This window comes from Oncorhynchus kisutch, linkage group LG4, assembly GCF_002021735.2.
Source record: "Oncorhynchus kisutch isolate 150728-3 linkage group LG4, Okis_V2, whole genome shotgun sequence".
NCBI classification, from domain to species: domain Eukaryota; kingdom Metazoa; phylum Chordata; class Actinopteri; order Salmoniformes; family Salmonidae; genus Oncorhynchus; species Oncorhynchus kisutch.
In genome coordinates, this window is record NC_034177.2 from 19,822,753 (window position 1) to 19,845,644 (window position 22,892).

General features: G+C 44.3%; 1 protein-coding gene across 5 annotated transcripts in view; it reads right to left on the reverse strand.

Annotated features, from left to right (window-relative positions):
• Nucleotides 1-4,103: 4,103 nt before the first annotated feature.
• LOC109889214 (protein strawberry notch homolog 2) overlaps nucleotides 4,104-22,892 on the reverse strand; it is a 106,419-nt gene continuing 87,630 nt past the window's right edge. For all 5 annotated transcript variants that reach the window (XM_020480471.2, XM_020480470.2, XM_020480469.2 and 2 more), the window contains 22 exons: nucleotides 22,468-22,601; nucleotides 22,070-22,160; nucleotides 21,803-21,946; nucleotides 21,397-21,514; nucleotides 21,057-21,162; nucleotides 20,718-20,871; nucleotides 19,493-19,669; nucleotides 18,747-18,844; nucleotides 18,038-18,120; nucleotides 17,539-17,727; nucleotides 16,661-16,782; nucleotides 16,355-16,486; nucleotides 15,929-16,064; nucleotides 12,540-12,652; nucleotides 11,673-11,744; nucleotides 11,409-11,517; nucleotides 11,107-11,322; nucleotides 10,701-10,795; nucleotides 8,919-9,011; nucleotides 8,174-8,305; nucleotides 7,623-7,890; nucleotides 4,104-6,944 (listed from right to left, as the gene is read on the reverse strand). In XM_020480471.2, coding sequence (XP_020336060.1) covers nucleotides 5,578-6,944; nucleotides 7,623-7,890; nucleotides 8,174-8,305; nucleotides 8,919-9,011; nucleotides 10,701-10,795; nucleotides 11,107-11,322; nucleotides 11,409-11,517; nucleotides 11,673-11,744; nucleotides 12,540-12,652; nucleotides 15,929-16,064; nucleotides 16,355-16,486; nucleotides 16,661-16,782; nucleotides 17,539-17,727; nucleotides 18,038-18,120; nucleotides 18,747-18,844; nucleotides 19,493-19,669; nucleotides 20,718-20,871; nucleotides 21,057-21,162; nucleotides 21,397-21,514; nucleotides 21,803-21,946; nucleotides 22,070-22,160; nucleotides 22,468-22,601 — 4,149 coding nt within the window. In that variant the 3' untranslated portion in view covers nucleotides 4,104-5,577. The remainder of the gene's footprint in view (nucleotides 6,945-7,622; nucleotides 7,891-8,173; nucleotides 8,306-8,918; nucleotides 9,012-10,700; nucleotides 10,796-11,106; nucleotides 11,323-11,408; nucleotides 11,518-11,672; nucleotides 11,745-12,539; nucleotides 12,653-15,928; nucleotides 16,065-16,354; nucleotides 16,487-16,660; nucleotides 16,783-17,538; nucleotides 17,728-18,037; nucleotides 18,121-18,746; nucleotides 18,845-19,492; nucleotides 19,670-20,717; nucleotides 20,872-21,056; nucleotides 21,163-21,396; nucleotides 21,515-21,802; nucleotides 21,947-22,069; nucleotides 22,161-22,467; nucleotides 22,602-22,892) is intronic.

Here is a 22,892-nt window from a genome sequence, read left to right on the forward strand (position 1 = left end):
ATAAAAGTGCTGAACAGTTTTTACAGAAAGAAAACATATATTTTTTTAAATACATACAATCAGTAGCATGTTTTTTGTTTAGTTTTTGTTGGCAATAAATTATTGAATGTGATACTTTTATATGCAAAAGGTGGAGAAACAAGGAGGATGGTTACAGTATACAAAAATGATATCCATCAAAAGGTCAGGAACATAACAAGCTTGCAACTCTCAATCATAACAAACAGACAACAGTAACTTGATTATGCCATTCTTAGTGCAAATTTAGACAAAATAAAAAGACCTAGCTAGCTAAGACAAAGTCAAACAGTTCCTTTAAAAATTGTAATTCATTTTCTCAAATCATGTTTGTCCGTTTCCACAGGTTTATAATGCATATTACCTCTATGTCAGTGTTATACCACACAGTCCATTGGCCATAGGTGAAGCATGGGACAAACAGTTTGATTGTGAAAATGTTTGGATTTATTGGAATGTGCCTGATGAGGAAATATATGTTTGGGACAATCTGAAGCAGAAAAGAGAGGGCTATGAGATGGGATAAAGTAGAATCTCTTAGGAGAAAATGGGCCTGAGCTATTGGATGTCTGGGATCAGCGTGAATCTGTCAGATAGTCGGGAAAGGGGAACGATCTGCACCAGTAATTGCACATATCAGTATATCCAGGTGCAAATCTGCTCAAAATCTTTGTCAGCATTAAAATGTATTAAACGACTAAAAAACTGTCCAGAGATATAAACAATAAAGTTCCTTAAAAGAAACAGCGTTTGATCTTTGCCCTAAGATGGCATAAACACTTAAAATCAAAGATTAAAAAAACATATATTTTTAAACCAGCAAGAGTCGCAGTACAAAATGAAGAAATAAAATAGCACTAAATGTGCATTTTTGTTAGGTTCACCACTGTTGTAAGGGAAAACAATAACATTTCTCATAACTCCCCACCAATACATCTCTTTAAGGTTTCTTCCTGAGATTGATATAATAGGTCAGATATAGCCAGTAACTTCCGGGGTGTGGAATACTTTGGTATCTCTCTGCAAACTAAAGTCCTGGCAGAATATGGAAAAGTTGGAACAATTATACTTGAGTCACAAGCAGAATCGGATCAAAGAACTGAAAAGAAACAAATGATCACCCCTGTACAGCAGTACAGAAGAGTGCAATATTATTTGGTGGCAGGTTATAATAGACTTATTTTTTGTTTTTATAGTAATCTTGAAAACTAGAAATGTCCCTGACCAAACTTTGACTAAAGGATCATCAGGATAACAATCTAAAAAACAAAATATCCCTAAAATATAAATAACAATAATCATCATAATAATGATGACAAAAAACATCAATAGCACATTGCTTTCATCCCATCACAATGTTTATACAAAGTTCATAAGTATTTCAGAGGTCTTTAACTACAGACTACAAGTAGAACAGAAATAAAGAGGAATCCAATTCTTACCATACACAGGTATATCTATAACCTTCGGCTGTGGAGCGTAAACAGTACTTAGACTTCTAAAACATCTGCTATTCAAAATGTCTTGTTTATTGCTTTTGATTAGTTGAAATTACCCAGGCTTTTCATGAACCAATTACCGTGCATTCATTTCACAACCACAGCCAGATCTTACATATTCTGAAACATAATATATATATATACACACACACTACTGTTCAAAATTTTGGGTCACTTAGAAATGTCCTTGTTTTTTAAAGAAAAGCATATTTTTTGTCCATTAAAATATCAAATTGATCAGAAATACAGTGTAGACATTGTTAATGTTGTAAATTACTATTGTAGCTGGAAATTGCAGATTTAATATGGAATACCATCACTCCTGTGTTCCAATGGCACGTTGTGTTAGCTAATCAACGTGTATCATTTTAAAAGGTTAATTGGTCATTAGAAAACCCTTTTGCAATTATGTTAGCACAGTTGAAAACTGTTGTTCTGATTAAAGAAGCAATAAAACCAGCTTTCTTTAGACTAGTTGAGTATCGGGAGCATCAGCATGTGGGTTCGATTACAGGTTCAAAATGGCCAGAAACAAAAAACTTTCTCATGAAATCGTCAGTCTATTCTTGTTTTGAGAAATAAAGGCTATTCCATGCGAGAAATTGCCAAGAAACTGAAGATCCCGTACAACGCTTAATTGGAGCCAATTTCCTCCTACAACTGGACAATGACCCAAAGCACAGCTCCAAACTATGCAATAACTATTTAGGGAAGAAGCAGTCAGCTGGTATTCTGTCTATAATGGAGTGGCTAGCACAGTCACCGGATCTCAACCCTATTGAGCTGTTGTGGGAGCAGCTTGACCGTATGGTAAGAAGTGCCCATCAAGCCAATCCAACTTGTGGGAGGTGCTTCAGGAAGCATGGGGTGAAATCTCTTCAGATTACCTCAACAAATTGACAACTAGAATGCCAAAGGTCTGCAAGGCTGTAATTGCTGCAAATGGAGGATTCTTTGACAAAAGCTAAGTTTGAAGGACACAATTATTATTTCAATTAAAATTCATAATTTATAACCTTGTCATTGTCTTGAGTATATTTTCTATTCATTTTGCAACTCATTTCATGTATGTTTTCATGGAAAACAAGGACATTTCTAAGTGACCTCAAACTTTTGAACGGTAGTGTATGTATACACATACATACACGATTTAGACAGGGATATATATATATATATACATATACATACACACACACACACACACACAAAAGTGGATTCGCCACACCCGTTGCTGACCAGTGTAGAAATTCCCATGATTTTGTGATGTTTGACGAGCAGGTGTCCACATACTTTTGGTCATGTATGTATGTATTTATATACATACATACGTGTATGTATGTATATACAGTGCCTTCGTTAAGTATTCCAGACCCATTGACTTTTATCACATTTTGTTAAATTACCTTATTCTAAAACTGATTAAACGAAAAAAAATCCCAAGCAATCTTCACACAATACCCATAATGACAAAGTGAAAACAGGTTTAGACAATTATTATTATATAAAAAAAAATATTTACATAAATATTCAGACCCTTTGCTGAGACTCGAAATTGAGCTCAGGTGCATCCTGTTTCCATTGATCATCCTTGAGATGTTTCTACAACTTGATTGGAGTTCACCTGTGATAAATTAAATTGATTGGACATGATTTGGTAAAGGGAAAAAACCTGTCTATATAAGGTCCCACAGTTGACAGTATATGTCAGAGCAAAAACCAAGCCATGAGATCGAAGGAATTTTACGCAGAGCTCCCGAGACAGGATTGTGTCGAGGCACAGATCTGGGAGAAGGGTACCAAAAAATGTCTGCAGCATTGAAGGTCCCCAAGAAGACAAGACTCTTCCTATTGCTGGCCAACCTGAGCAATCGGGGGAGAAGGGCCTTGGTCAGGGAGGTGACCAAGAACCTGATGGTCACTCTGACAGAGCTCTAGAGTTCCTCTGTGGAGATGGGAGAACCTTCCAGAAGGACAACCATCTCTGCAACACCTAAAGACTCTCAGACCATGAGAAACAAGATTCTCTGGTCTGATGAAACCAAGGTTGAACTCTTTGGCCTGAATGCCAAGCGTCACTTCTGGAGGAAACCTGGCACCATCCCTAAGGTGAAGCATAGTGGTGGCAGCATCATGCTGTGAGGATGTTTTTCAGCGGGAGGGACTGAGAGACTAGTCAGAATCGAGTGAAAAATGAACGGAGCAAAGTACAGAGAGATCCTTGATGAAACCCTGCCCCAGAGCGCTCCGACTGGGGGCGAAGGTTCACCTTCCAACAGGACAATGACCCGTAGGAGTGGCTTTGGGACAAGTCTCAAAGCTTGAGAGGATCTGCAGAGAAGAAAACTCTCCAAATACAGGTGCATCAAGCTTGTAGCGTCATACCCAAGAAGACTGGAGGCTGTAATCGCTGCCAAAGATGCTTCAACAAAGTACTGAGTAAAGGGTCTGAATACATAAGTAAATGTGTTTTTATTTCTAATAAATTAGCAAACATTTCTATAAACCTGTTTTTGCTTTGCCATTATGGGGTAGTGTGCGTAGATTGATGAGGAAAAAATGTAATAGATTTTAGAATAAGGTTGTAACGTAACAAAATGTGGAAAAAGTCAAGGGGTCTGTATACTTTCCAAAGGCACTGTATGTATTATATATATTTATTATTTGTTTTAGCATATATATATGCTAAAGTTACAAGCTAAAACAAATGCTCACATCAGTGTTGGTCTGAAAGTTAAACAAAACAACAAATGCACATTCCTGAGAACTTCAAATCAAAAGCAACCCAGGAGTCACCGTTGGATGAATGGTAAGTAGACTAAAAGTAGGATATGACACCATTTTAAATTGCATCACATCAGCAGTGTCCATCCCATCTAACCCCTGCTCTCTGTCTATAACATGGCCTGGGAAAGCAGGGTTCCACACAGAACAGACGTGCTGAAGGGACAGCTATAGGGTCCACACACAGACAGACATACACATACTGGGATCGTGGGGACGACCCCTGGCACCTGCCACCAGCATAGAGCCAACAGAGGGCCGAGGAGGGTTAAGTTAAATACAAATAGAATAAATTAACATACCTATGCTTCCAGTACAAATCTATACATTAGGCCTATATGGGTTTCAAAGACTGCATTTAAGTAGGTTTCCAAAGGCACTGTTACAACGGCTGACTCCCTTCTTTTTTCACACAGGACACTAGAGAGAGTGATGGTAGAAACAGCAGAGTGAGGGAGAAGAAGGAGCCAAAACTGAAACATTGTCAATTTTTCCAGTTTTATATTTTGGAGGTTTTAACAAACCAAGTCGATGCAATGGCGATGAAGCGAATTACAGGACAACGCAGAAAAGCATACAGATGTGCATGAAAGGCAGTTTGAATCCCGCGATGTTACCAGTGAAACCCAACATAACCAGTAGCTGTGGTTCTAGAAAAATATTTCTAAATTAAGGTTTCCTCAATAAAAAACAAAAAACAATTGCAACAAGGTTGGATTTTTTTTTTTTAAGCACATGAGCTTTTGATAGTTATAGAAACATAATCAAACCCTGTTGGAATTGTGTTTCTTCATTGAGTCAAGCCTTGGTGTAGAAACGCCGTATAGACCATTTGCTCTCTCAGTGAAGTGACCGGGCCAGTTCCACCTGGGTCGTATGTTTACCATCTCTGAACGGGACCACACATTTGGTCTAGTGAAAGTGACCCTGGCCTGTGGATCCAGTGCCTGGGAGTGTTAAGGAGGAGAAGAGCACAGGACAGGCAGTGATGTGACTAGGTCCTGAGGGGAGAGGGGATGAGGCTAGCGTTCACACTCAGCAGCTAGAGGACACAGACAGCCACACTGACAAGGTGGTTACACAGTCCCATTCAGACAGCCACACTGATGATGTGGTTACACAGAGTCCCATTCAGACAGCCACACTGACAAGGTGGTTACACAGAGTCGCATTCAGACAGCCACACTGATGATGTGGTTACACAGAGTCCCATTCAGACAGCCACACTGATGATGTGGTTACACAGAGTCCCATTCAGACAGCCACACTGATGATGTGGTTACACAGAGTCCCATTCAGGCAGCCGGTAATGGATAACCGTCTGCCGGTCTGCGCTGGTCCGCAGCATGTTGTCCAGTACTTCGCGCACATTAATGAGGGCGTCCGTGCTGCAGTGGCCGTTGGCCAGAGGGAGCGGTTGCTGTTCTGAGGGGGCCAGGGACGAAGGAGAGAAGAGAGAGGAGGAGGGGGTAGAGGGGGAAGAGAGGAGGCCGGACGAGACATGAGCCACTGTGTTGGAGGAAGTGGAGGGGTTAGTAGTTGTCTGGCTAGACAGAGAGTAAGGCAGATGGTCTGGATCTTCCAGCAGTTTGAGGATGTCATAGTAGTCCTGGTGGTCGCTGTTGATTAGAGTCGGACTGTCCAACCGTTGCTGTATCTGCTGTGGTGACTGCAGCTGTGGTTGTATCTGCGGTGGCGACTGTAGCTGTGGTTGTATCTGCTGTGGTGACTGTAGCTGTGGTTGTATCTGCTGTGGCAACTGTAGCTGTGGCTGTATCTGCTGTGGCGACTGTAGCTGTGGTTGTATCTGCTGTGGCGACTGTAGCTGTATCTGCTGTGGCGACTGTAGCTGTATCTGCTGTGGCGACTGTAGCTGTGGGTGTATCTGCTGTGGCGACTGTAGCTGTGGATGTATCTGCTGTGGTGACTGTAGCTGTGGTTGTATCTGCTGTGGCGACTGTAGCTGTATCTGCTGTGGCGACAGTAGCTGCTGTGGCTTTGTCAGTGGTGGCAGTGGCTGTAGAGGTTGCTGCAGTTTGTGTGCAGTGTTCTGGGCGGCGAGCTCGCTCAGCAATATCAGAGAGTCCAGGCCAAAGCCGTCTCTGGTCAGGCAGTCGAGGACCAGGCCTCTCTCTTTGCTGTCTGGGGAGGGAGAGGGGCTCACCGTCAGGTCTAAGACCTCCTCCCCGGTCCGAGGGGGCATGGAGGAGGAGGAGGGGTCGGGCTGCAGGAGGTGCAGGGAGGGGAAGTGGTGGGGGAAATTGGAGAAGTGGGAGGTGGGGCTGGCCATGCTGGGGAGCTGGTTGACTGGACCGAGCTGGGGTTTGAGCTGTGAAGGTTTGGGCTGGAGTAGAGGCTTGACCTGTAGAGGATTGGCCTGGGCCAGGCTCAGGTGTTGGGTCTTGAGGCCCTGCGACAAGTTCTGGTTGTTGAAGCTGTGGTTCAGGGTCTGTCTCTGGCTGTAAAGCTTGGCCAGCAGGTGTTGGTTCTGAAGCTGCCGCTCCTCGGCTAGCCGCTGCTCCTGGGCGCGCTGCTGCTCCTGGGCGCGCTGCTGCTCCTTCTCCTTGCGCCTTCTCTTCACCTCCTCGTCCATTTTGAGAAGTTCCTGCCGCACTCGGGCCACACAGTTCTCTGGGATCTTGATACCTAGGGGAGAAAGAGAGGGTATTATGTTTTTTGTTTTTTTTAATCCCTTTTTCTCCCCATTTTGTGGTATCCAATTGGTAGTTACAGTCTTGTCTCATCGCTGCAACTCCCGTACAGACTCGGGAGAGGCAAAGGTCGGGAGCGGTGCGTCCTCTGAAACACAACCCAGCCAAGCCGCACTGCTTCTTGACACAATGCCCACTTAACCTGGAAGCCAGCCACACCAATGTGTCAGAGGAAACACTGTACACCTGGTGACTGTGTCAGCGTCGCCCGGACCGCCAAAGGAGTCACTAGTGCGCAATGGAACAAGGACATCCCTGCCGGCCAAACCCTCCCCTAACCCGGCCAATTGTGCACCGCCCCATGGGTCTCCCGGTTGTGGCCGGCTGCGACAGAGCCTGGACTCGAACCCAGAATCTCTAGTAGCACAACTAGCACTGCGATGCAGTGCCTTAGACCACTGCACCACTCGGGAGGCCACGAGAGGATTATGTTTACATTTGTTTATACAAGTCGATAATTTGGCTCAGTTGGTTGGAGCATAATGCTGTTGTGGCGTTTGATTTTGGCAACCGAAAAATTTGTCAAGACATTCCCTCTGATTCCCTTTCACAGAACCACACTTTGGTGATGGTGTGTGTGTGTGTGGGTTGTATGGAGTTGTTTAGTACTCACCGACTTGCTTGTTACTATTTTTGGTTTTGAGGCGTACGATCTGAAGGATGCTGGAGCAGGTGATGTCAGAGACCACGTCAGCCACATACTTCCAGACGCGCAGTAGCGCACCACACAGCATGTGGTACTGGCGCAGACGCATTCCCTGCAGACACTCCTGACCCTCCTCGATCTTCTTACACTTCCCGTTCCAGTTAGCATGGCTACATTTCCCAAAGGAGAAGTTGAACTGGCTCTCCCAGCTGTCCTTGGCATGGTCTGGAGTCACCTAGGATGGGAACACAACACACAAGTCTTATGTTAAAGTGTTGAGTGCTGGTTTTTATATTGTACCTTAGACAATACGCAGGACTGCTCTTCCTGTTTCACTATTGTTTATTCCACTAGAGGGCAGCATACACCACACAAAAACCATAAAACATTTCCTGCCAAACAACAAAGACAAATCTTGTTGCCATGCGAGTGGAAACCTTCTATTGTGTGCATGTCAGTGTGTCTGTCTGTGTGTGTGTGTCTGTGTGTGTGTCGGTGCGTGTCAGACTGAGTCATACCTTGCGGTAGCGTAGCTGCAGGTTGTCCAGGCTCTCTGGGTGGGCCTGCTTCCCGATGTTGGGCTTGTAGACGATGAAGTTCCTCCCTCGACCCTGCTCCGCCAGCAGCACACACGGGTGGTTCCCCCGCAACTGAGGAAACCATAGGAGATGGAAATGTCTTTAAAGTTCTGTAAAATACTTTCATGTGTTTTCCTCTGAACTCCATCTGTACAATTGTTTTAAACCACAAAAAAATCAAATAAAAAAAGAGGCGGAAGATTTATAGTGAGTTCAACTGGGAACCTGGCAGTGATGAAGTGTTTGCCTGGTGGGACTATAGAAGACTGTCATTTCATTGTTGAAATGTATTATGAACCAAGTGTATTTAACTACTGTATAATTAAGAAAACTCCACATCAGGAAGGAAGAGGCTGTGTATATTGTTCACTCAAGCCACTACAATTAATACTGAACAAAATCCTAGTTAAACTCCTTCTTTAGGTTCATAACATGTATACTTTCATCCTACTCCCTTGATGTGCAATGAAAGAGCCACACTCCAGAGAACAGAACAGAGGCACCTGGACCCTTCTGATATGTCATTCACCCCTGGGAAATAGCCAGTCTGGAAGCTGTTCTAGCTCTGCTTGAGCCCTGGGGAGGAACAGGTACTCACAGTATCATACGCTTCCTGGTACGTCTGTGTGCATGCTGGGACATGCAGAGTGTCTCTCTGTGCTCTACGGTAGCCAGCTAGACTCACCTTGTGTGAGAGGTAGAAGCCCTCGTCAGGACTGTTGAGGTTCTGGACCTTCTCATAGGCCTCCTCCCAGGGCATACCTCTGTCCACGCTGATCTATAGAGGTGACATGCAGAGGACAAGGGTTAAAGGTTAGAGGTCAGAAAAACTGCCCTATGGGAGAACACTATGGATGAATACCCACTGTGGGCACGATTCAACATTCCCAACACATACGCGGAAATCTGTGCGGGAACAAACACATACACGGCTCTTTGTATCCTCTTTGTATCAGGGGCACAGAGGCCAGCCAGGGGGGTTGGCATGAGTTGGGAGTCTACATGTGCTTTACCGGTCCTGGCTGTGTTGGCAAAAAATTTACACTCTAGGTTATCCTGCAGTGACGGCCTGGCAAGGCAGGGAGCAGAAGACACCAGTAATGATCATTTTTCAGCATTCTGCTACTCTCCCTCCATCTGGCTAAATATGATGTTCACCATCCAACCACAGGCAGCTGAAATGTCAACATTTTAAATCTCGGTATACCTGCTTGTGCAGAGCAATTCATTATTTTTGAGGTTGGTTCGGTGTCGGTTCAATTCTGAAAAAATAATTGCTGTTTTCGATTTCTACAATACATATATATATTTTTATTCATTATTATATAATCACATAAAAAATATTTTTGAGATTTTTAATGGAAATTCCAGAGCAAGGAAATAGTTAACATTCAATTACCAAAACATAGAAATGAGAAATTTGAATTAATTTTGAATTCCTTAAAGTGATCATCTCATCACTGCCTGTAGCAGTCAGCCCATCTAACGTTATCTCTGTGCTTCCCATACTGCACTGCAGGGCTGTAAAACTCATTCCATGGAGGGGAGGTTTTTGGTTGCCCTAGACAACCAGGTATGGGGAGTTCCATACTAATTAGTGACCTTAATTCATCAATCAAGTATAAGTAAGCAGCAAAAACCTGCAGACACTCGGCCCTCCGTGCAATGAGTTTGACACCTGTGCTGTACTGTCTTTAGTCGTCCTTTTTAGCTAGGCTAGTCTGCCCCATGTATGCTGCAGAGCTGTCTGACAAAATAATTTGACTAGTTCTTCAAAGTAACTCTCTCGTCATTGTGTACATTCTTCTCTTATGTGGTCTGTGTATCTAACCTAACGTATTGAAAAATGAATCCTGTCAGAGCAGGAAAGATCCGGGCAATGGATTATGGTCAATGTAGTTCATTACCATGTTTCTGCGCTAAACTAGGTTATTTGCTTAATGAAAACTACAACTCCCTGTAGCCCAGCGTCCCACGTAGTACTTGATTTCTTCCATGAATGATTTGATTTCTCTCTAGAGAAACGGCACTTTGGGCACACAAAAAAATAACTATATGTAATTCAAGGAAGTGATCCGACGTTGGTCAATTAGTTGTTTAATAACTGAAACCCCCCCTGAAATGTTGGTTAAATCGCTCAGCACTAATAACTGTATCCAGGAGTCAGAGTACTGAATAACAAAGTGGAGGATAAATCTGTCGAGTACATTATATCACCTCTCTGGCTGCGTATGCAGGAAACACTGCTTTCTTGTTGTTTCACGGCAATGGTGGGTAGTGTTTAAAAATATATATATCACTAGGTTTAGTCTTATTGAAACTTTACATCTATTTTTCAGACCAGAGAACCAGCAGCACTCATTTAGTTACAAAACAAAGATCAACATGCAAATCTATATGAGGTGCCTGTCAAATATAGCGAGATATTTCGATTGTACAATAATGTACCAGTGTACCACAGGAGTACCTTGTAGAGCACGACCTGTCCGTCCTGGGGGTTTCCCACTGTCATGAAGGTCTCTTGCTTCTCCTCGTAGATTTCATCATTACCTGGGGCCAGATCTAACAGAACAGGACACATAGTTCTAGTCAGGAGACATACCTAGCATCTCTATACAGAGACTCGGTACCATCCCAAACCATCAGCCTCATGCTGCTGTTCATGGAAAGACATTCTAGGAAGGCCAAATGAAGTAGGCAGGTAGATTTATTTTAATATATGGAGGAGTATATACTGTATGGCGTAGTAGTCCCATACAATAGAATGCAGCCTTTTGTTCTAATAGTGTGGAGAGTTATTTAGCTTTACAACCTATGGGAAAGGGCACCATTTTATTCAGTCATGTTTTAAGCGTGAGTGTTGGACTCCATACCTAGGATTCCCATGTCGTATTTGCCCTCCTTTTTGTCCTTCTCGATCAGGTAGTCAAAGTTGTCGGTGAAGTACTGGAACAGAGAGTTCTGCTTGTGGACCTCCAGGCCCAGGATCCTGTTGAGGAACTTGGTGATGCTGCAGTCTTTCTCAGTGCTGAGACCAAACCGTGGCTCCTTGCAGAAGATACCCACATCCATCATGCCATGCTTCATGTCTGAAACAGATAATACAACAATTATTTCAATATAGCTTTTGACTTGCATAATGTTTGGGACAATTTCCTACATGCACTCAACATACCTCTGAAGAACAGAGCATCACCCCCGGGGTAACCTTTGGGAGGGGACACCTTGCTCTCGATGTGGCCCAGGATGGCTTTCGTGATCTTATCCAGAGCCTTGGTACCGTACTGCAGAAACACACGGCAGGAAACCAGGTCATCTAACAGGTCAGCGCTCCCTCCCCCCAGAACCTCCAACACAACCAATCACACTTAATGCCAAATTAGGCTTCTGTACAAGAGGAAGCATGATCTTGCATGTAATAGTTGTAGCCAGCGCTGACCTTGTTTTCAAAGTTGTATTTGCTCAGGTCTCTGGACTCTGTGGCTCTCCTGTCACCGTGGGTCAATGCACCCTGGACACAGAAACAGGAACAAACACGGTTAGCTTTACAGCCTTATGTCACGGACTGATAACACACCATCTACAAACACACAACTTTCTCTACTGCAGCAGACAGGTAAAGCATAGAGGCAGTGAATTGACATGACTGCCAAGACATTTGAGTGTTGTGCACAGATTGTGACTGAAGGTCCACTTGAAGCCAGCAGCTGCTTTAGCTGGTGCCCACACAAAGGAATGTTCTGAGATAAAAACAAAGGGATGTTTCTGCCAGATATGAGATCACTGCTGATCTGGAGGGACCCAAACAAAGGTAGACAGAGGCTGGCAAGGAGGGAAAGAAGAGAAGCTGGGCCCTGGGCATGATGTATCCCATTCTGAGACTGGATTACCGTACAGGACTGGCAGAGACAACACCCCCCCCCCCCCCCCCCTTCCCTCCAGAAAGACAAGGAAAATAAATGACTGGAGTAAAGAGATTACAATGAAATATGGAAAACTGTCTCATAACTACCCAGACATGGGTGCGTTCCAATGTCTGATAACCTTATTATTCAGACCAAAGGAGGATGAGGAATTTCCTGGGTTTGAAATGTTGTGTGAAAGGTGTTTGTGACCTTGAAAGTGTCTGGTCAATGGGACAGTGGTGGGGAAGTAAACGGACTACTGGGAGAAAGACAGCCCCCAAGTAATAAGCTCAGCAATTCAATCTTACCTCAAATAAAATGAGGACTTATTAAACATGTAGTTTTGGGATTCCATAGTAGATAGATCAGACTGTAGTAAAGGAGGCTGCAACAGCACGTACCAGGCTCTCCAGTCTCTTGGCCACAATGGAGGCGAAGCGTCTTTCCCCGGCCAGCTCAGAGATGAGGAAGATGTACTCTGGAGCCGTCACCTGGTTAGAGCGATGGGTACGACCTGGAGGACCACACACACAGAGGAGGAAGATCAGTCAGAACAGGCAGACTCTGAGGAACTATACTCAACCAATATAAACGCAACATGTTGGTCCAAAGTTTCATGAGCTGTTATAAAAGATCCCAGTAATATTCCATACGCACACATTTGTTTACATCCTTGTTAGTGAGCATTTCTCCTTTGCCAAGATAATCCATCCACCTGGCAAGTGTAGCATATCAAGAAGCTGACTAAAGAGCATGAGTATTACACAGGTGCACCTTGTGTTGGGGACAATAAAAGCAGTTGTCACACAACACAATGCCACAGATGTATCTAGTTTTGAGGGGCATGCAATTGGCATGCAGACTGCAGGAATGTCCACCAGAGTTGTTTCCAGAGAATTGAATGTTCATTACTCTACCATAGGCCGCCTCAAAAGTTATTTCAGAGAATTTGTCAGTACGCCCAACTGGCCTCACAACTGCAGACCACTTGTAATCACACCAGCCCAGGACATCCACATCCGGCTTCTTCACTTGCGGGGTGGTCTGAGGCCAGCCACCCAGATAGCTGATGAAACGGAGGAGTATTTATGTCTGTAATAATCTGCTTTTGTGGGGAAAAACTCATTCTGATTGGCTGGACCTGGCTCCCCAGTGGGTTGGCCCTCCCAGGCCCACCCATGGCTACGCCTCTGCCCAGTCATGTGAAATGCATAGATTAGGGCCTAATTAATTAATTTAAATTCACTGTTTCCTTATAAGAACTGTAACTCAGTAATATCGTTGACATTATTGCATGTTGCGTTTATATTTTTGTTCAGTATCATAGTGTACAAGAGGGAAAAGCTAGAAAAATAAGATATTGGTTTGTGGGGTAGGTTGATTTCAATGAACAGAGGATGATGTCAGCAAATGTGGATTTCCTGGGTAATCGGTCTCTGAATTGTGTTTCCTCTAGAGGTCTTCACGGATCCACCTGTACCCGAATCACAATCCGGGACACAAGCGGGTCGGATGCAGAATTCTAAATTATGTCACGGGACTGTGTCAGATCTGAGACTATTGTCACAGGTCTCGGGTATGTGTAATTTTAACTGACATGTCCAGGTGGGCCCGTACAGATCTGAAAGTGACTGCTGCAGTAGAGAGAGAGAGAGAGGGATGCCTTTCATCATTTATGCTGCTGCTCTTGCTTTTCACGAGAGTGGAGCGTGCAGCTTGCTGTTGGCCAATCATGAGTCATCAAAGCGGCAATAGGTTACAGTCATAGAGCATCACTCCATGTGTGGCAAAAGTGAGGAGATATCTAATCAATGGAAGACGGAATTAAAATGATGGAATTACAAGTTAAAGGAGAAGGACAGGCTACAACGACCAGGAGCCAAACAGGCTGCTACTGTATATTCTGAATGGAGTTGTTATTTGTAACTGTAGGATGAGAAAGTGCATGTACTGCAGCCTCTCTCCCTCTCGCACCTCACCAGCTCTGGTGTGCTGCTTCCCTCACACAGATCGGATCTGGATCTGACCCGGTCGATGTGGAACAGGTCTCTATATTTAAAATAAATAAATGGATGCATATTTTATCCGGGTGTGAAAGCCCCAGGTCCATTTCGGAACGGGTCCAAGTTTCCACTCACCACATCTTTTTCCTGGAACAATCGTACCATATCTAAACCCGTCATTCAAGTTCCAAGTTCTGACTTGGATCTTAAAGTGGAAATCCTAGGCCACCTAAATGTGTGTGTGTGCGTGTTTTGCCGTTGTGAGTGCCCACACATGCCAACCCATGCAGTGAGTTCAGCTCCTCAAGGGAGCGTGGCTAACGGGAAGGAATTACAGGCAGTTAGCTAATTGCAAACAATGAATTCACGGCCCACGATGTGTGCGTGCACATGCCCGCTTTTTCACTGTTGTTATTGGGTGCAAAATTATATCTAGCAGACGGCAGCGGAGATGAAGAATAATTATATTATTCTAATTTAGTTCAACACACCTCTCTCCCTGCAGCCAGACAAAACTGCAACACCTCCAAGTAAAGTTTAACAACACCATTATAAAAGTGACTCATTCCAATGATTAGAATCGCATCCTAATACAAAATATATTTTAATTTGATATTCATCAAATGATTAAATCTGTCTTTAGGCAAGGCAATTTGAAGAGGCAGCCAATACTAATGTCATGACATTTTATGAGGCTAGCGTGTAGCCGGGGCGGCTGGGTAGCCTAGTGGTTAGAGTGTTGGACTAGTAAGTTCAAATCCCCGAGCTGACAAGGTACAAATCTGTCGTTCTGCCCCTGAACAGGCAGTTAACCCACTGTTCCCAGGCTGTCATTGAAAATAAGAATTTGTTCTTAACTGACTTGCCTGGTTAAATAAAGGTTAAATAAAGGATAAATAAAGGTTAAATAAAGGATAAATAAAGGTTAAATAAAGGATAAATAAAGGATAAATAAAGGTTAAATAAAGGATAAATAAAGGTTAAATAAAGGATAAATAAAGGTTAAATAAAGGATAAATAAAGGTTAAATAAAGGATAAATAAAAAAACAATAAAAAACAAGCACTTCTAGCAGGGTGGATTGTGTGAAGAGAGACGTCTGTGTGACAGGGTGTGTAACCTGCATACGTCCAACTCTGACCCTGACCCCTAAAGGCGTCAGCATGCTTCAGTTCGGCTGTTGCCTAGTCAAACTCCAAGAACCGAACGAGTGCGCATACTCCCGTAAAAGACCTCCGCTTGAAAAACTAGAAAAAAGAGAGTAATGTTTGTCCATTTTGAGATGCCATTGCCAATATACACTTCCTCAAAATAGTTATAATTAATCTAAGATAACTCCAGAAATCTGTAATTAATTATGACGTTTTTGCAGAGGAGATCTTAGTCGCGCAATATTACATCCAGGTTGCATCACATCCGGCTGTGATTGAGTCCCATAGGGCGCCGCACAATTGGCCCAATATTGTCCAGGTTTGGCCGGGGTAGGTTGTCATTGTAAATAAGAATTTGTTCTTAACTGACATGCCTAGTTAAATAAAGGTTAAATAAAAATAATAAAAAATGTATCTAACTAAGATGTTTGGTGCAGTATTTCTCAATAAAAAAATGTGCATGAAAACAAGTCGTCTCTCATTGAATGACAAATACTTCATTGAAGAATCCCTACAGTTGACCAATCACCAATGAAGGGGCTTCGGGCTTCGGCTTGCCTCGAGAAAATGTGTGTTGTGCCCAAACAGACGAAAAAAGTCCAAAAGACCTTTAACCCCTGGTAGTCTCCAGACTCACCAAACTGCTGGATGGCTCTGTCTGCACTCCAGGGCAGCTCTAGGGTTATGTGGACCCTCCGACGCTGGTTCTTCACCCGCTTGTCTGCCTGCAAGGAGATGCCTGAGCTGGCTGCCTCTGAGATGATGGCCACCATCTGGGAAGGCAAGAGGGATGGAGGAGAGAAAGATAAACCACTGTAACACTGCACACCAAAACATAGAATAATGTCATCATATGCGGTCAGAACACAGAATAATGCCATCACATCGAGTCAGAAGATAGAATAATGCCATCACATCCAGTCAGAACATAGAATAATGCCATCATATCCCATCAGAACATAGTGTCACAGGATCATGATTTTCTAAGCAAGAACAAACAAACACAGTTTGAGTGAGATCCTTCGGCTCACATGTAGAATGGTTCTAGTGTCCAGTGTCTCACCTTCTCTCCACACATGAAGCGGTCCTTCTCCTTGAGGTTGATGTGGTCTATGGTATGGCTCTGCTCTGCACGCGACTCGTAGCGCACGCTTCCGTCAGGACGCCGCACCACGCGACCCTTACGACCCGTCATCTACAACATAGGTCGTCAATGAGTGCCTCAGAGCAAAATTTAACAATCATTCACAAATCTCTAAACAGGAAACATACCGGTTCTCATCTCACATTTGTCTGATTTGTCTGATATGTACTCTCTGACATAAGGTTATGTGGCACCTGCCCAGCCCGGTAACAGAGGTGTACGTACCTCCGATACCATCTCTGGTCCTCCAAACTGGTCAATGAGCTCGTCCAGAGTGTTCAGAGGTAGTTCCTTTCCCAGGTCAGCGATCTTGTTCAGGAGGCTCTGCTTCATCTTCTCTATACTGGCTTTAGGAACCCAACCAACCCCAGACAGAGGCATGTTAACGACTGTTAACAGAGTCAGCCATAAAGGGAGCGAGCACGGTAAGATGTCCCCAAATGTCTGCTAAGTGCTTTTACTGTCTGTGTGTGTGAGAGAGTACAGTGGATCTAAAATGCATCTGTCTTAAATTATTGCCTAGACTTCAACACAAGGTGTGCATTGCATAACATACAGAGTATACAAAACATTAGGAACACCTTCCTAATATTGATTTGCACCTCCTTTTGCCCTCAGAAGAGCCTCAACGTGGTGAAAGCTTTCAACAGGGATGCTGGCCCATGTTGACTCCAATGCTTCCCACAGTTGTGTGAAGTTGGCTGGATGTCCTTTGGGTGGTGGACCATTCTTGATGCATACGGGAGACCCAGCAGCATTGCAGATCTTGACACACTCGAAAAGGTGCGCATGGCACCTACTACCATATACTGTTCAAAGGCACTTAAATATTTTGTCTTGCCCATTCTCCCTCAATGGCACACATATACACAATCCATGTCTAAATGCTTCTTTAACCTGTCTCCTCCCCTTCATCTACACTGAAGTGGATTTAACAGGTGACATCAATAAGGGATCATAGCTTTCAGCTGGGTCAGTCTATGTCATGGAAAGAGCAGGTGTACTTAATAGTTTGTACACGCAGTGTATATTTTTACCTGTGGATCATTTTTGGCCTGAACCAATTCAAAAATATTGCTAAAAGGAGAGTCGAAATCTAATACCTGTGTGACAGCTGGTGTGCTGGACGAAGATGACGTCATCGTTATTGTCCATCAGGGAGTCTGGCGAGGAGTTGGAGTCGGTGTCCATGCCGTCCGTGTCCGTGCTGCTGTCGTCACTGATGTTGATCACACCCCCCAGATGAACCATGGTGTGCTTTGGGAATTTGGGCTGCCGGCCCCTGGGCTTACCTATTGGACAGAAAACACACATGAGCTAATTCAGACTGTGGCTCAGTGGCTTTACATACTGAGACTGACTGGATTTGAAGTCAATTAAATTTGACATAAGCCCCCGTTGAGAAATCTGGTCACAAATAGAGTTGTTATTATTATCATTACAGGGTTCTCCCCTGGATTTGTTAACAAGGCAGTGCTGCTGAGTACAGTGGGGATGGGGGCAGTGCCCACCTTTGGACTCAGTCCAAAGTTTTATTTGGACCAGACAGAACAAACACCTCACCAGAGGAACCCAGAGTTTTTACTATTTTAGTTAACGTACGTTTTCTCTTGTTTCCACGTGCCTTCTCTCTCCTCTGCTTCTCGGAGGGAAAGTGTTTCTGTACCAGAGCTTTGAACACACCCCTGAGGAGAAAAGACCAGACATACACATGTTATCTTCTCAATCTGACACCGTGGAAGGCTGACAGAACGTAAAGACAGTTCTGACAGGTTATAGAGATGAGTGACACGCTCTGATTGGCCTCATCATATGCATTTCATGTCTCCCAGGTTCAGATGGTCCAGGCAGGCAGACACACAGCGTTATTTCCAGTCTGATACAGAGGTATGCTCCCGGTTTAACTTGATTGCAGGAACAGTTCTGGGATCAGCTTACTCTCCCCAAATCCTAGTCCTTAACCATTAGCGGGGAAACAACTTAACTGACTGTGGATCAGTGTCTAAGGGCAGATTCACCATATACCCTCAGATAGTGTGTACTGAAGAAGAAAATTGAAGGGTTCAGACTGAACCTTTGACTGCAGCTGGAGAGACAAATGGAGTGCTTTCTAACCAGGAAGTGGTCATTCACCCGGCAACAAACAAATGATTTGTATGAAAACCACAGGCGCGTCAGGCTGGAAAGCCCCGGTTACACTAAATGGAAGCTGTGGTAGTGTGTGTGAGAGTTGAATCAGGGCTGAGCCAAAAATCTATTTGCTCTAATACTATACTTACCCAGAGAGCCACGGGCACAGAAACACACTTACTCTGCTGCAGATACGAATCTGTCCAGGTGCCCATCGTTCTCATCCAGGACCTCTCTGGTTCGGGCCTCTCCTGTGGACTGTAGACCAATCACGATGCACTGGGACGGGGATAAACAAGATACATGAGCAGAGCGTCACACTAAAACATACCAACCTGGAAAAAACATTAAAACATGGCTCTATTTCCTTTATGATTTTCTTTGTCCAATCAAATGCTTGGATAATTGTGATAATGCCTCTTGGCCAGAGATTCCCATCTAAATGACACTCCGGTGTGGAAAATGCTGAATCACCATGATAAGACATCTATATTTAAAGGTTTAATAGACAAACAATAGACAGATGCATATGGGGAGATAGACACGTTCCTCTGAGAGGTTCATACCAATCTGCCAACCTCCTCAAGGGCAGGCATAAATACTCTTGCTTATCTGTTTGTTCTCCAAGTGTTCCGGGCCTCTGATAAAAACCTTTAATCAACGTTGTCAAGAGCACTAGGGTCAGAGTGAGCCTTATATTAAATGTATTGATCATTTGAAACCATTGATGGCTGAATTTAAAGCCATTGACCCTTGGCCTCAGGGAGGTCACCTAGGATACCAAGTTATGCTTTATGGTGACTCCTAACCTCTTGGAAGTCAACCAGAGGCTGAGTACAGATTTAAAGGGGGCCAAGAATTTTTATCTTAAAAATGAATGACAAAATAAAGGCTGAATAAATGAACATAAATGCTGGTCAGTCTCACCTTGCCAGCTTTCAGTTCTTTCTTGGCCAGCTCCACCAGGCAGCGAACCTTGGCGGCGATGCAGAGGTATTTGAAGAAGCGCTGGTGGGAAGACCAGAACTGACCCCACAGGGACTTCCTGCTGACCAGACACAGCGCGTCCGCTGCACGCATGAACACGGCCAGCGCCTCCGCCCACTGAGAAGGACAAACATATATAGGTCAGTCTCCTTGCTCTTTACAAGCTAGTTATCTTACCCTAACAGGGTAGTATTGCACTCTTGCACTTTACAAAAATCTGACAACTTTCTACATACACATACAGACAATCTCCTGCATGCCTGACCATGCGGTTGTGCCTGCATGGCCAGGAACGACTCCAACACCATCATTAAGTTTGCAGACGACACAACAGTGGTAGGCCTGATCACCGACAACGACGAGACAGCCTATAGGGAGGTGGTTAGAGACCTTGCCGGGTGGTGCCAGAATAACAACCTATGCCTCAATGTAACCAAGCCTAAGGAGATGATTGTGGACTACAGGAAAAGGAGCACTGAGCACGTCCACATTCTCATCGACGGGGCTGTAGTGGAGCAGGTTGAGAGCTTCAAGTTCCTTGGTGTCCACATCAACAACAAACTAGAACGGTCCAAACACCAAGACAGTTTTGAGGAGGGCACGACAAAGCCTATTCCCCCTCAGGAAACTAAAAAGATCTGGCATGGGTCCTGAGATCCTTTAAAGGTTCTACAGCTGCAACATCGAGAGCATCACTGCCTGGTACGGCAACTGCTCGGCCTTTGACCGCAAGGCCCTACAGAGGGTAGTGCGTACGGCCCAGTACATCACTGGGGCAAAGCTGCCTGCCATCCACCAGTCACACTGATGATGGCTTGATGCCAAAACTTTTCTATTTTGTTTTCACCTCTTATTTATGCACTTTCCTACACAGTATAAATTATTTATGCACCATGATGTCCTACTAAAACATTTATTTTTTTCATTTCAGCCTCAGTTTTGGATTTATCTCTCTTTTTAGAACAGTGTGCGGGTCGCCACCTCTTCCAGCTTTCATTTCAATGACTTTTGTTTCATGTCTTGACTTCTGTTTTCAAACGTATCAACGCTGCAATGCATCACTTCTCACTTCTAAGAGTAATGTTTTTGTCCTGCTATGTCGTTATCCAAATAAACTTAGCAAATAAGTGAAATCAACACGCACACACTATCAAGTCAGTCTTACCAGTTTGGCAGCTTTGTTGTAGACCAGTTTGAAGTCGTCGTCCAGACCGATCTCCTCGATGCGGAAGGACACCCCTGAGAAGCTCAGTTGCCGGGCGATGTACATCCCACTCACCTTCATGTCCATGGCAACAATCTCCATCGCGCCTACACCCCTGTCAATCAAAAATCAAAGCCACAGGCGCCCTTGTCAGCGATGCTGAATCCTGGAAGCCAGGACTGGTCTGGTAACCACAACATTACGAGATGTCATTCTCACAACATAGATAATCATAAACATTTGAATAATATGATACAGGTGACATAAATCAGGTAAATGACGTGTGGAATAAGGTCAGACCTCTTCTCGATGGCGTGCAGGAAGTCGTCAAAGGTCTTGAAGGGCGTGCCCTCGCCCCAGATCCCCAGGCGGCTCATATAGATCATGTTCTTTGGCTCAGAGGCACCTAGAGGGAGACAGAGAAGCAGGGGTGAGATGTTGATACAGAGAGAGAAAGAGCGAAAGCGGGTGAGGGAGAGAGTAGAGAAGAGACAGGGAGAGAGAGGAAAACAAATACAGTCTGAATAAGATTGAGAAAGGGAAACACAGAGGACAAACAGTCCTAAAGTACAGGTATTGTGAGAAGGAACGATAGTGAAAGAGAAGACAGAGGTTCAGGTACAGTGTGAGAAAGGCCCACCTGTGGCACTGGCGTAAACCACCCTGGCCAGCGGCAGGTTGTGCTGCAGGTCCAGCACGGCCTTGCCCATCTTGGTGGACGTAGCATTCTTGGCCTTGTGGCATTCGTCAAACACAATCTAGGAACACGGTCAAGGACAAAGTACTGCAGCTACAAAATGAACTGTAAACATTGAGTGATGTATGCTCTCCTATCACTATTTACTGGGCTTGATGCCATGCTAGAACTGACAGAAGTGGCAATATCATCCAAACTATTGATCAAGTATGTTCACATTTTAGGGTTTGGGGTTAGTCCGTGTTAGCGGATAACAGATGCAGTACTTCCATTCTTCTAAAATGGCCAGCTAGATTTTTCAGGTAATGCTGGTCATTGAGCAAGGTGATAATGTAGTATACAAGGATACAACTCCATCAAAGCCGGGCTTGCACCAGTCCAGGATCTGCTTGAGTCTGGTGCGGTGCTGCCCACCTGCTTGGCTCTCCCCGATCAGTGCAGAGTATGTCGCAAACAGGACTCCTTCTGAGGTAGCTGTGTCTCCATACTTTATCTACAGGGAAATAACATAATCACAGGTTTCGCCAGGGAAAGACATTAGGTAAATCTGATGGATATGAATGATTGAGAAGAAATATTGATCTGGAGTGTGGTTTGCTTTTCCTTAAACACTCACCTTGTTTAAGGCATGCACAGGAATGGTGGGAGCATCTATGTCTTTCAGATCTCTCTCTGCGTCGTATTTCAGGTCATTGGATACACTAAACCTGTGTGGTGAAAGAGGAGAACGAGTACATCTTTACAAAACAACCGTGGAGCACAACTGAATAGGTTTGTTTTATAGTTTGTAGTAACCAATGGCACTGACTATCAGTGATGGTTTCTAACACAGGTCACAAAGGCCCCTTCCTGAAGCAATATCCATTACAACTAACGTTTTACAATCAAAACCATTACATCTAAATCTGTTAGACAGGGAGACCAGCTCCTACGTACTGGTAGGAGAAACCTATTAGGTTGGGAGAAACAGAGCTAGGCTGGGTAATGCATTGGGTGGAGTATCTAGTGTCTTACCATAGCGCTTTCTTCCTCCCCTTTAGGTAATTCTCCAGGATGATGCCGGCCACTGTGCGGCCTTTCCCTACTCCGGCCCCGTCTCCTATCAGGAAGCCTGCTCTCTGGTTGTTCTGCAGAATTACCTCGTGTTGCTGGGAGCACACAGGGAGCACAGCGTCCCTCATGTGTCCACGCAAGTAGAAACACTAACTAACACTTTGCATTCTAGTCATCTAGTAGACACTCTTATGAAGACCGGCAATTAATACAACAGCATCCCATCGAACAAACGTCTTACATAGAAAGATATCAAAAGCACAGCTGAAGTAGGTAATACAGCAGAAACAGGTGTTTAAAACCAATGTATACTCTACCCTTTTTTGCATGACCCACATACTGTAGTTCCCAAGAACAAAATTGTGCCTGTCAGACCAGATGTGTGA